The sequence below is a fragment of the Coccinella septempunctata genome, chromosome 6, assembly GCF_907165205.1.
Source record: "Coccinella septempunctata chromosome 6, icCocSept1.1, whole genome shotgun sequence".
Taxonomy (NCBI): domain Eukaryota; kingdom Metazoa; phylum Arthropoda; class Insecta; order Coleoptera; family Coccinellidae; genus Coccinella; species Coccinella septempunctata.
In genome coordinates this window covers 13823718-13837116 of record NC_058194.1, presented here as the reverse complement: position 1 = coordinate 13837116, position 13399 = coordinate 13823718, and the positions used below count along the sequence as shown (strand labels likewise).

The 13399-nt window shown below is 37.1% G+C and overlaps 1 protein-coding gene across 1 annotated transcript; it reads right to left on the bottom strand.

Moving 5' to 3' along the window:
* Positions 1-11810: 11810 nt before the first annotated feature.
* LOC123315971 lies at positions 11811-12296 on the bottom strand. The gene has a single exon (XM_044901883.1). The coding sequence runs from the start codon at positions 12294-12296 to the stop codon at positions 11811-11813; it is 486 nt and encodes a 161-aa protein (XP_044757818.1).
* Positions 12297-13399: the final 1103 nt, after the last annotated feature.

Genomic DNA, 13399 nt, shown 5'->3' with positions numbered 1-13399 from the left:
CATATTCGGAAAGGGCAATGAATTTTCTACAAGACAAGAGAGTCTATGTGCAGAAAAATCTCCTATTGTGGGCGTGGTAAGGAGATGAATATCACGAGTCTGAAGTGAACAAAATAAGTCCTATTTTTCCAATGGTTTTATCGATGAAAAATTTATAATTATGCACATGTTTTCTTTTCAGTGAAAAATACCTCATTTAGTTTACTTTGGTATGGCATATCGACTTCTGTGCTAGCTGTTTACTCTCTGCCATAATATCATGGCTAACAAGATAACGAAAAAGTCAAGAAATTCCGAACCTGAATTTGCTCCTTTTCAAGCTCTTCATGATTGAATCTTAATATAATTCTCATGGAAATTATCAATTCATCTTGAATCAAAATAATAAAACACAATAACTTAATTTTAATAATATAATTTTATAAAACAATTGAAAGAAAACAGAACTCTACTACTTATAACAATTGCTCAAAATGTCCATCTCCTTGTTCAATACATTTGACACATCGTTTTCTTACTGAATCTACAACTCTGCGAAGTTCATAGCGTTTCTGACGCATTTCTGCACAACACAATTATATTCTGTCGATGAGCTCCTCTCGAGTCTGAACGCGAATTTGATATACTTTCTCTTTCAAAGTATTCCAGATATAAAATCCAAAGGCGTAAGGTCAGGGCTCTTTGGTGGCCATCCTACCAGACCGTACCTTCCAATCCATTGCATCTCAAAATATTCATTCAATAGATATCGTATATTAAGACTATTATGTGCTGAGCAGCCATCCATTTGAAACCAGATATTTCGTCTGTGAAGCCTGTTTGCAACAGCTGAGAATTTTCTAGAGAATTTACTCGAAAATTCACGCGCTGTGAATTATTTACCGTTACATACTCGTACTCGTACACTTTCGGTAGAATTCTCTGTTCAGTTGCATACGAAATAATCTCTGCCGTTTTCTTGCGAGAATTTTGTAGAGAATTCTCCAGAGAATTCTCGGCTGTTGCAAACGGGCTTTAGATAGGGGCATTTCATCCAATATGTCTTTTAAGTTGCTTTGGATTTATCTAATAAATTCTTCAGCATTAAGGCGATCGGGAAGTATAACTGGTCCGAAAAGTTCTCTCATGACTGCCAACCACACGTTGAACCTTAACTCATGTTGAAAATGAGAAACAATAGTTATAGGTTTTCTCTTTCCCACACATGGCTATTTCGCAAATTAATCAAACCTGTTTTCGAGAATGTGGCCTCATCAGTCCATAATATCCTATCGCCTTCCCACTCTTTTAACTTATTCGGGTACCACCAAAAAAATGTAAGTCTGGTTTCAGCATCTACAGGTAACAGATCCTGCACCTTTTTCAAATGATATGGATGTAACTTTTTTTTTTGAGTACTTTGTGTACTGTAGAATGATGAATCCTCAATGTAGAACCAATTCGACGAGTACTTGTTGTGGGGTCCTCCCGGATAGCTCGAAGTATAGCCGGTGCTGGCTTTGCTGACTATTTCGACCACCTTCTCTGATTCGCAAACTACCGAATGAGCCTGTTTCACCTAATCGCCTAAACACTTGTACAAATGTCTGTCTATTTGGTTGTCGTCTGTTGGGAAAACGTAAACCGTACTCTCGAACCGCTGCGCGAGCATTTCAAAAATTTATAAGCTAGTTTGTTTCAAGTTCAAGAACACTCCGTATATCAATATTTTGGTGTTTGGTCGTTTCGCATACCACTTTTTCACCTTTCAACTTGGGGCTTTACATGCAACACCTCAGGTCATCCAATGGCCTAACCAACTGAATATGAAGCTTTGACAATACCTAAAAATAATATTTAACTAATGGTTGGGATGAAGTCTATCAAACTATTCCAACAGTGTGGAACAATGACTTATTTTCGACGTTATACACGTTCAGACGTGATGCCATTATCAAAACCAATCGATCTAAAAATAAAAATAAAGAAAGAAGGTCACCTGGAGATGTTATATGAATTCTCAAATTGCAACTTGAATTTGTAAATGTGACAAAAGTTGGCAAACACCACACAAAGATAGGTCTTTCATTGTTGGAATTCCTCACCCCAGTTAAGTGTTTCGTGTTTCTAGTCTTTAACGAACTACCACTCCTGCCAACATAAACCTCGTTACGACCATGCTCTCCACGAGCTAACGCTACTCTTGTTCTTAATCAACGCATGGCCTAAAATATTCTCAAGGTAATTTAACTCCCAATAATTCGTAACAATATAGAATAAGGGGTTATGGGAATGAATAAACTAATTACTGATCTTCTGAGGATCTACTGAGGAAGGTCCATACCTGGACCGAAACGTCGACTGATGGACTAAAATATTCTGACACTTGAAGATGACATTGACACCATTAATTTGGTTCATTATATTGGCTACCTTATGTGAAATACTGCCAGAGTACGGAATGCAAAATCTAGTTTTTGATGGTTCTTTTATTAGGACAAGGGTTGTATTCTGTTGAGCTGTTCGACTCTTCCTAACCACCAAATCATCTATAACATCGGTGAATAGCCGACTTCACCGAATACTTCAGAGTATTCAATTCCCCTGACGTAGGCATCTTCATCCAAATGTGTCCTCAGCAGTCTGCTCACGTAGTTACTGAAAGTTGCCATTTTGTGTCCTATAAAATGACAAAACGACTTATTAATTGTAGTTTCCGTTTGCGTGTACTTCCTAAAAATGTCTAACTTCAATATGTTTTTGTCTCTCATTATAGTAAGGATCTTCCAATGGGATTCCACTTCTACAATAAGCTCGATATTCAAGTGCAAACCAATAAGCCATTCCATTTCAGCACAGCAAAATATCATCAACGTATCTGTGCCAAAATACTATAATATTTCGTCTCCAAATGGGTTAGTCGAGTTGAAGACCAGCTTCTTCTCAATATATGCTAATAACATTTCACCGAAGAATGGCGACAAGCAATTTCCCATGCTCTGACCCTATTCTTGAATATATAAATCGTTCTCAAATGTGAAAAAATTCTGTTATAAGCAAAGGTCCGTCAACTGAAAGACACAATTCGACACATCATTGGGCAACGAAAAGTTGTCAGACAAGAAAAGCACTTTTTCTATTCGCTTATTAGAGACCATCCACTGACGAATTTTCGAATTTTTTCACATGAACTCAATGGATCAATTTCTCGGTTACGGCAAAAACATCTTTTTTCGAAATTTGTCAAAGTGGGTCTAACCAGTATTGGACGAAAAAGCAAATGCGATAGCCGAAATCAAAATTGATATGAAATTTATCGAATTATTGCAGTTCAATAATTATATAATATCAATTTCGATTTCGGCTGTATGTTCAATCCATACAAGTTTAATTGAGATCGGCAGTTAATTTAAAATTTCTATCCGTGATTCCATGGAAGGCGTCTTTCTATCCATTCTTCCAGACTGGACTCCAACGACTCATGTCATGTATCTATCCGAAATTAACATGAGGTTTAGAACTGGTCTCGCTCATCCCATTACTCCCCTCAATTTCGGTTAGTTTTGAGCGGTAATTGTAGGTCTAACATTTTTTGCTCTAATTTTTTCTTTTTCACAGCAGTTTCGATTTCAGTTCTACTTTTCCTTGACGCTATATTGCTGCTACTTATTTTCTATTTTCGACTTGGATCTCGTAAATTTTGATTTGCCTTTTCGTCATCAAATTCTTTTGCGAAATATCCTTTCTTTACTTCAACGTTGTCCAATTTCAGTTCACATTCACTTGTGGCAGTTCGTATAGCTGCTTCTTTAACTTTAAGTCGTTTTGCTCCGTTTCAAATGATCTGACTTCGTATCCATTATTTGTCTACCGTAGTGCTGGTTGTTTCTAAACGTTCGAAGGACCAATGTTAAAGTCTGCTTCCATAAAAATTATGTTTATATCCGACTCGAAGGACTAATGTTATTGTTATTTTCCTAAGAAGTACGAAAAGTGCTACTTGCCGGTACAAAACTGCCGCATCGTTCGGGAAACTAGTTGAGTGCGGGCAAAACACTTTCTGCAATAGTTAGGAACGATATTTTTTCTGCAAGTGCTTGAATACTTAAATATATCTAATCTACGGAACAGTTCAAATTTGGTATGAGTAATTTATATATGATGACAGAGGTAATTCTGCATGTTTTTACCATGATTACCTAATTGTTGGCGTGCGGTGCATAGACATGAGATAATTTAATTTACTTGAAAGAGCAGGCATTCTTTTGCACGGTTTGGGAAAATGACTCTTTGTGACTTGAAATGCGTGCGAGAAAAAGGTTGAACGCACACTCTTGTAGGAAAAAAATGTTATGTTTATATCTAGTCGAAGGTCGATTTTCTTCTTTCGAGATATGGTCAAGAATGAAAACTCTCTTGTTAGTGTCAGTACATATTTTTTTTTAACCTTGATAACATTAATCATCATATTCACCTTACAATTGGAATAAATATCAATATACCTATTAATATTTCTTATGAAAAATATAACTGTGAACATACGTGGCGGGTTTTCAGTGGTGCTGTAACTTGATTCACTCGCCGGTGAAAACTTTTTTGGACTATTTTGTTTTTTAATTATAATTTACACCAACTTCAACCAAATTATAGGGATCCAATTTCTAATATCATATAAAAATTATGTGGAAGTGATAATTCTAAACTTGAAGGAGGCTAAATATACATAAATGATTGGTGATTCAGAATTCGATCCTTGAACCCTACCCATAATTCAAATATTTTTCCTCCTCAATGAACTTTTCAACATGGTTATTTCAATTTATAAAGGTTCTAAGTTTCACATGGAGAAATTCTCGATATTCGAGATCTTGCGAATTCATGACCAAGTGTCTACATTCAGTTCAATATTTTCCATTCTTCCATTGTAACCCTCAAGGGCGCTATAAAGCGGTATATTGCAGGGAACTCATGCGCTAAATCTGAAAATTTCATTGAATAGCCAGATATCGGCATATCTGTACATAATATTAGAATTCTTGGTACTTGATACTCGAACTATGCCATTTCCCATGTACCCAATGCATCAGTAGTTAGGATTCATTGCGAGGACATATTTAAGCACCTACGTGTGGATATCCCATTTCGTTACAAAATATGCTTTCCTCGTTTTTATGAAATGAATTATATTACGTTTAAATAAGCATATCTGACAACATCCGATTACTGGAACAGATTGGCTATTCAAAGACAAAGAAAGTTTTCTGGTTGACATATTGCCTATTCCAAGCTGTGAATATGAAAAGGACAAGTTGGTCATAGAACGCTAACCTGCATCGTTTTTTTTTCATGCCAGAAGTGTGAACCATCCAACGGGCTGAATGCTATGTGTGTGAAGTTGGCCCAGCACTTTTCGATTTTCGAAAAAAAAAATTTTGTGCTGAATTGTGCTAGGTTTGTGCTGATTTGTGCCGTTAAAATTTTTGTTTCATTCCACACGGTTCTCAAAATATTTCACAAAATGTATAGAATGGGCTAGCCCAGCACTTATCGAAAAAATGAGTTTTTACGACTGAAATAGGTTGTGCTATGCATGTTCAGTACTGTGCCGTTCGAATTTTTGCGAAAGTCCCTCTTATCTCCCGGAAAATCGAAAATGAAGAAAAAAGTTAGCCCAGCACTTTTGATTTTTCTTTCCAAAAATTGGTGGAAAAATTTGTGCTACATTTGTGCTGACTTGTGCCGTAAATATTTTCTCGAAAATTCATCGGATTTTCCGGGAAATCGCGAAATTAAGAAAAAGGTCAGCCCAGCACTTTCTTGTTTTTGCAGTTTGATTTTTTTGATTAAGTTGTGCTACATTTGTGCTGATTTGTGCCGTTGAGATTTTCAGAAAAAACTTTCAACTTTTCCTTCAAATGGTGGATATCAGAAAAATCAGTAGATTGCCTGAAAATCAGTATAAATGGCAACAGGCCGAATACTGTTGAGGTTGGCAACCCTGCGTGCACAACCTACGACTTATCAAGTTTCGCATAGCGTCATAAATCATCAGAAGTGTATCACGATAACAATGTTGCCAGAATTCAGTTTTCAGGAGAGAAATCTCGTAAATTGAGCTTAATAAACACCAGCGTGGATAGCTAATGACTGAAGAAGATTACTATTGTTTATAACTTGTAGATAAAACTCTTGAAAAAATAATGTTAATGGTTGTTTACATGCTGTTAATTTTTCAGCTTAATTTCATACACGGTCTGAAACGTATCCAAATACATATATAAAATTTTGAGATTAACGGTAAACTATTTTCAGAGTCACGCATCTGCATCTGTATCAAGAAAATTGAGTTATAAACAATAGTAATCTTTTACAGTCATTGCCTATCCACGTGGAGTTCATTAAGCTCAATTTACGAGTATTAGGCCTGTTGCCATTTATACTGATTTCAGGCAATCTACTGATTTTTCTGATATCCACCATTTGAAGGAAAAGTTGAAAGTTTTTTTTGGAAATCTCAACGGCACAAATCAGCACAAATGTAGCACAATTTAATAAAAAAAATTAAACAGCAAAAACACGAAAGTGCTGGGCTGACTTTTTTCCAAAATCTAAATTTTTTGGAAAACTAGAAGGATTTTCGTGAAAATTTCAACGGCACAAGTTAGCACACGACTAGCACAATGTTTCACATAGTTTTCATTGAGAAAAAACGAAAGTGCTGGGCTAACTTTTTTTTCAATTTTGCGATTTCCCGAAAAATCCGACTAATTTTCGAGAAAATATTTACGGCACAAGTCAGCACAAATGTAGCACAAATTTTTCCACTAATTTTTGAGAAGAAAATTCAAAAGTGCTGGGCTAACTTTTTTCTTCATTTTCTATTTTCCGGGAGATAAGAGGGAATTTCGCAAAAATTCGAACTGCACAACACTGTACATGCATAGCACAACCTGTTTCAGTCGTCAAAACTAATTTTTTCGATAAGTGCTGGGCTAGCCCATTCTATACATTTTGTGAAATATTTTGAGAACCGTGTGGAATAAAACAAAAATTTCAACGGCACAAATCAGCACAAACCTAGCACAATTCAGCACAAATTTTTTTTTTTTCGAAAATCAAAAAGTGCTGGGCCAACTTCACACACATCTGAATGCTGCTAAAGTTGATAGGTTGAGACTTCTACAGCTAAACGTCCAGTGTATATTCAATGAGTTAGATAACATCGAATTACTCTTACTTTAGTTTTGTTGAGCTGAAATTGAAGCGAAAACTTTTTGCGGGTCTATTTTTTTCATTTAGATGCATTGTGAAACCTGCAGAATTATAGTGATGGCCAAGGAGATTCGGCTAGGTTATAGTGTTTATTGGCCGTGTTTCGGTAAATTTGAAGTTTTTCTCGATAGATTATTTATAGGATGCTCTAAACTAAACTATTGCTCGAATTTGGTTGACATTATCTTCGTGTTTGGTGAACTTAACCTTGATTTTCTGAAAACTGAATGAATTAACCGTAAGCAATTTAACATTCAAATGTGGACAAATGTTTTAACAAGTGCTTCTTCTTCTTCCAGTGCCTATCCGGTCCGGATGTTGGCAATCATCCTGGCTATCTTGACTTTATCAACTGCTGACCTGAAAAGCGATGTGGTTGTTGTAGAGTACCAGGTCCTTAGGTTTTTCAGCCATGAAATTCTTCTACGGCCTGGGCCGCGTTTACCCGGTATTTTTCCCTGCAAAATTTCCTGCAGTAGTCCATATCTTTTCTGGTTTCGCATTACATGACCTAGGTATTCCAATTTGCGAGACTTCACCGTCATCACTATCTCCGTAGACTTATTCATCCTTTGAAGAACTTCCTCGTTGGTTATATGATCCACCCATGAAATTCTTAGGATTCTTCTGTATAGCCACATCTCGAATGCGGCCAGTTTCTTCATTGAGGCTTCAGTTAGGGTCCACGACTCTGCCCCATAGAGTAATACGGAGAACACATAACATCGAAGGAGGCGCACTTTAGTTGTCATGGTCAATGAACGACTTTTAAAGATAGAGGCCATTCTGGAAAACACTGCTCTCGCCTTTTCTATTCGACACTTTATTTCCTGGGAGTGATCCCATTGGTCATTCAAAACAGATCCTAGGTAGGTATATTTATTGACTCGATTTATATGTTTATTTGTTGAAACTATCAGATCTTCTTCAGGGATTATAGTTTTACTTATTACCATATATTTAGTTTTCTTTATATTTATATCGAGTCCGTACTCTTGACTGATCTCTATCACCCTTGTCATTAGTTCTTTCAGGTCTTCCATACTGTCTGCCATAATCACGGTGTCGTCGGCGAATCTCAAATTATTCAGGCGTTTACCATTGATCAATATTCCAGCCTTACTGTTCTCTAGAGCTTTTTTAAATATATATTCAGAATAGATATTGAACAATAGAGGCGACAAAACGCAGCCCTGCCTAACACCCCGCTGAATCTTTATAGCCTCTGATTTGTCCCCATCGATGTTTATATATGCCGATTGATTCCAATATAAATGGGCTATTACTCTCAATTCTCGGTCATCTATTCCTACCTTTTTCAATATCTCTAGAAGCTTATGGTGTTGTACTCTATCGAAGGCCTTGCGATAGTCCACGAAGCAGGCAAACACATCACAATTCACATCCCGACATCTTTGAAATAACACCTGAATACTGAACAGTGCTTCCCTCGTCCCCACCGCATCGCGGAACCCAAACTGAGTCTCCGACATATGCTCCTCACAAACCTTATAGATCCTTCTATGGATGACTTTTAGGAATACTTTCAATAAGTGGCTCATGAGACTGATCGTTCTGAAGTCCTCGCATTTCTTCGCTCCTGATATTTTTGGCAGCGCAATAAATTCAGAGATTAACCATTCTTTCGGGATGTTCCCTGTCTCGTAAACACGATTGAATATATGGGTTATCTTTTTGATGCCTTGTTCTTCGAAAAGCTTTAAAATTTCAGAATGTACCCCATCAGGACCTGCAGCTTTACCATCCTTAATCTGTCTTATGGCAGCACGGACTTCATCAATGGTAATTGGGGGTCCTGAATCATCCTTCAACGGAGGGAGCTGTGGGCGCGTGTCATCGAAGAGCTGTTCCAGATATTCTCTCCAAACATCTATTTTTTCATGTTTTTCAACGATCACTACACCCGATGCGTTTCTGATTGAGTTCAGTGATCTTTTCTTGAACACACCCGTTGTTTCCTTAATTTTCTTGTGAACATTAAAACTGTCATACTTTCCCTGAAACGCCTCTATTTCCTCGCAGTCCTCCTCTAACTTGCTGTTTTTAGCTTCCCTTATCCTTTTTTGTATCTGTCTATGTATAAGCAAGTATTCAGCCTCATTTTTGTTTTTCGCAACTCTTCTTTTTCCCATCAGCTGAAGAATTTCGTCCGTCATCCAGGGTTTCTTCTTGATAATTCTGTCTGATTTCAGATATTTTTGACCAGTGGTTTCTATTATATTCTTCAGTCTATCAACCTCCAAATCGATCTCGTCACTAACATCACTCTCTTCCATCATTTTCTTCAGGTCTTCTCTAACGTTGTACTCTATGTTTGGGTCCTTGAGTTTTTTAATATCATACCAACCCTTATTTGATCTTTGCTTGGTCCTTTTTAATTTCAGTCTTATTGATCCCACTAATGGAACATGATCGGACATTATATCCGCACCTGGATATGTTTCAACTGAAATGAAGGAGTTACGATATCTCCTATTTACTAACATATAATCTATCTGGTTTCGAACAACATGGTCAGAGGAGTCCATCGGAGATTTCCAAGTGTACAGTCTTCGCGGTGGTAGTTTATAGAAAGTGTTCATTACTGTCAGCTGTTCTTCAGTAGCGAAAGTACTCAGTCGATCTCCCCTCTCATTCCTGTCTCCCAATCCATAGGGGCCCACACAGTCTCCTGTTCTTCCTCGACCAATTTTTGCATTGAAGTCGCCCATTATAAGTGTCATATGGTGTTTTGAGAGGATTTTATATGTGTTCAACAGCTCCTGGTAAAAGTTTTCTATTTCTTCCTCGGATTTGTCTGCTGTTGGAGCATATACCTGAATGATATTGAATGGTAGAGGGCTGGTATTTATTTGCAATAACGCAATTCTTTCTGTGACAGGTGTGAAACCAGAGATACAGCCTCGCATCGACTTCTCAACAACAAACCCCACTCCACATCGATGATCATTTCCAGCCGCTCCCGAATAGTATATTTGATAGTCATCCACATTGCATTGTCCGGTTCCTGGCCACCTCATCTCGCTCACGCCCATAATCTTTATATCCATCCTCTTCATCTCTTGTATTAGATTATGAGCCTTTCCAGCCTGATACAACGTTCTCACGTTCCATGTACAGATCTTTATGACTGACCCGGAGATTCTTAGCAGCCTCTGACCATTTAAGGTCTGCCGGGGACTGAGGCCCAAACTTTGATTGTCTTCAGCCATGATAATTGTACTAGGAATAAAATACATGGTAGTTTTCCGTTGCTTTCCATGCGCTGTAGCATTGCCGCTATCGATACTAACTTATCTACGCCTCTGCTGTCTGATCTGCAGCCATTTTCACACTCCTTATGACTGCCTGCAGTCAGTTTTGGATCAACCAGCTGCCGTTGTCCAAGTGCTAGTTTTGGTCAGCCTCGAGTATTTTATTTCCTCCCTTTAACAAGTGCAGATATATCTAACTCCAATATAAAAGTTTTCGAACCTTTTTTGAGTGACCACAGTATATCTTTCATCTGAATTCACAGGGTGGTTCAAAGTTGGTTAGAAATTTATTGAATTAACAAAATCTAAACAATTCTACTGTTCGTTATATTTCAATTAATAATTTTTGTGTCATTTATCAAATCATTGATGCCAATCAATGTTTTCAAGCATTCATTGGTGGGATACATAGTAGAGTCATTCGGGGCAACTGTGCGCACTTTTGCATTTCAAGCCATACCCTGTTTCAAATGTTGAAGCTAGGAAAATTAAAACATATTCATAAGATAGAGAATTTTCTAATCTTTAAAAAAACATCAAAAAGCCAACAAACAAAAACGTTTCCTTTCCGCAAAAAGAAATTTAATGGTGAAAGTCGGAGTGCGTTCACATGCCCCGTATTGCGGGTAAGTGTGCGCACCCTCACGGGGTAAGTGAACGCAGTGTTTAATGAACCAAACAATCAAAACGAAGTACAAAATAATGTCATCAAAATATTACAATATTAGAGAAATGCTGTTTATCGTCAATACAGAAGCGCCTTTTTATAAGCACTGCATTATTGTTAGTGCCACAATTCCTGGTGAACACAACACTTGATACATTCCCCTGTTGCTGGCTGTTCATATTTTTCCGAACAAATAGGACAATATTGATCGAGTCTTAACCAAGAAAATCAACAATGTCATAATTTATTCCTCACTGAACTAATGCCCATATAATGAATCTATGCGCACACTTACCCGCGCACACTTAACCGCGCACACTTTCCCCAGTAAGCCAAAATTTGAATTGACGTTCTTATAGAGTTAAGCAGCTAAGAGAACCTAAAAATTTTTATTATATGTTTAGATTAATATGCCCATGATCGAATAAAATATTGTTGAACACTGTCGGACTCGGAACTTGGACCTGGCAGAATTTGCAGAGATGCTGAAAATTAACAAGAAAACTAGTGAATTTGATTGATTGCAAATAAATATATATATATATATATATATATATATATATAATCGATTCCCTTCTACCATGAAATGGTGTAGGGTATAATAACAAAAACAAATATTAAATTCTTCCCTCGTAAACGAACTTCGACCATTCCTTCTTGTTGGCTGTCATCTTCCTTGCTCTTTCCCAAGTTTGTCCCCTTTCTCCAATTATCTTCCCCATTTGCTTGTCCCAGGTAGTAACCGGTCTTCCGCGCCTTCTTCTTCCCGTAACCTTTGCTTCCCATACTTTTCTAGCAGGTCTTTCGTGATTCATTCTATTCAGATGTCCCCACCAACTCAATTGTCTCTTCTCTATGAAATCCTGCAGAGGTTCTATTCCGATGTCTTCCCTGATAAGATCGTTTCTCACCCTGTGCATCCTTGTTATTTCCTTCACTTTTCTTAGATATTTCATTTCAATTGCCTGCATCCTGCTTTTCTGTCTTCTATCAAGTACCCACGATTCGCACGCGAATGTAAGTATTGGTCTATAAATCGCTTTGTATACATTCATCTTGGTACTTCTTGATATTTCTTTCCTACTCAGGAAGTTCTCATTCATGGCATGGTATATCTTCAATGTGCTTTCCAATCTACTGTTTATTTCCAGATCTTGATTGCAAATAAAAAGTTAACGAAACATCGCACGGCGCACTCCTATGAAAAACTTATTTGGGGATTCTGCGCCCTTGCTTCACCCAAATGAACCCCTCTTTTATTCATTGCATAGTCGAGATATACGCACTGCGCACACTTACCCACTACGCTCAGTTACCCCGAATGACTCTACATTTGAATCATGCTAATCATAAATACTAAACTGAAATTTCATGATCCATGGTGAATAGCTAGCCCTAACCATCATGGGTTATAGATGCATTTTCCACCCCCATGATGAGACTTATGACTTCTTGATTTGATGTTCTTACACACAAAAATAAAAATTTAGAAAAAATTAATTTTTTTTTCCTAGTGAGCACGTCACTCACATACATAATTCAATCGGTAGACTAAAATTTTACGGAAAAGAAGTTTCAATAATGGATAAGAATGAACTCAAAAAAATATAAACCATACAAGACATAATCATACTCTTAGATTAGCCCTAGAGGCAGAGTTGTATAGAAGAAACGTAGAAATAGGACAGATGACACAGCAATTAAAGAACACATAACTTAACTGGCGAAAAGATCCTACGACAGAATAGAAAGATATGAAAAGTGTGAGATTAAAAAAGTGAAACTACGACGATAACTAAAAACGAAGAATCAAGTGACCGAGGATCAGGATGAGAAAAATATCTGAAAGAAAAAAATTTAACGGGAAGAATTCAAAATGAGAGAAAAAAATCTCAGGAAGACGAAGTAGAAGACGACGCTAAGAAAACCAAGTTCTTCTCTTCAAATTCACAGACTCAGGTTGCAGAATAAAAGTTTATTCTTTCAGATATGAATCTATTCGTGCAATTGGCGTTCTATATTATTGGCAGACTTTCAACTGTTGAGAATAATATGGTATTCACATTCATTCTGAAAGATTCATTCAAAAACCAAGCTTAGTAGTCGTGTGTCTCCAGTTAAAAGAGTTGTTGGGAGATGGCTGAAATCTTGAGTATCTTGAATTCGTAAATCAGAAAAGTGATACCACATAGTATCCTGAAATAGT

Coding starts and splice junctions, on each gene's coding strand:
- LOC123315971 (XM_044901883.1), bottom strand. CDS start 12,296: ATGAATGAGAACTTCCTGAGTAGGAAAGAAATATCAAGAAGTACCAAG.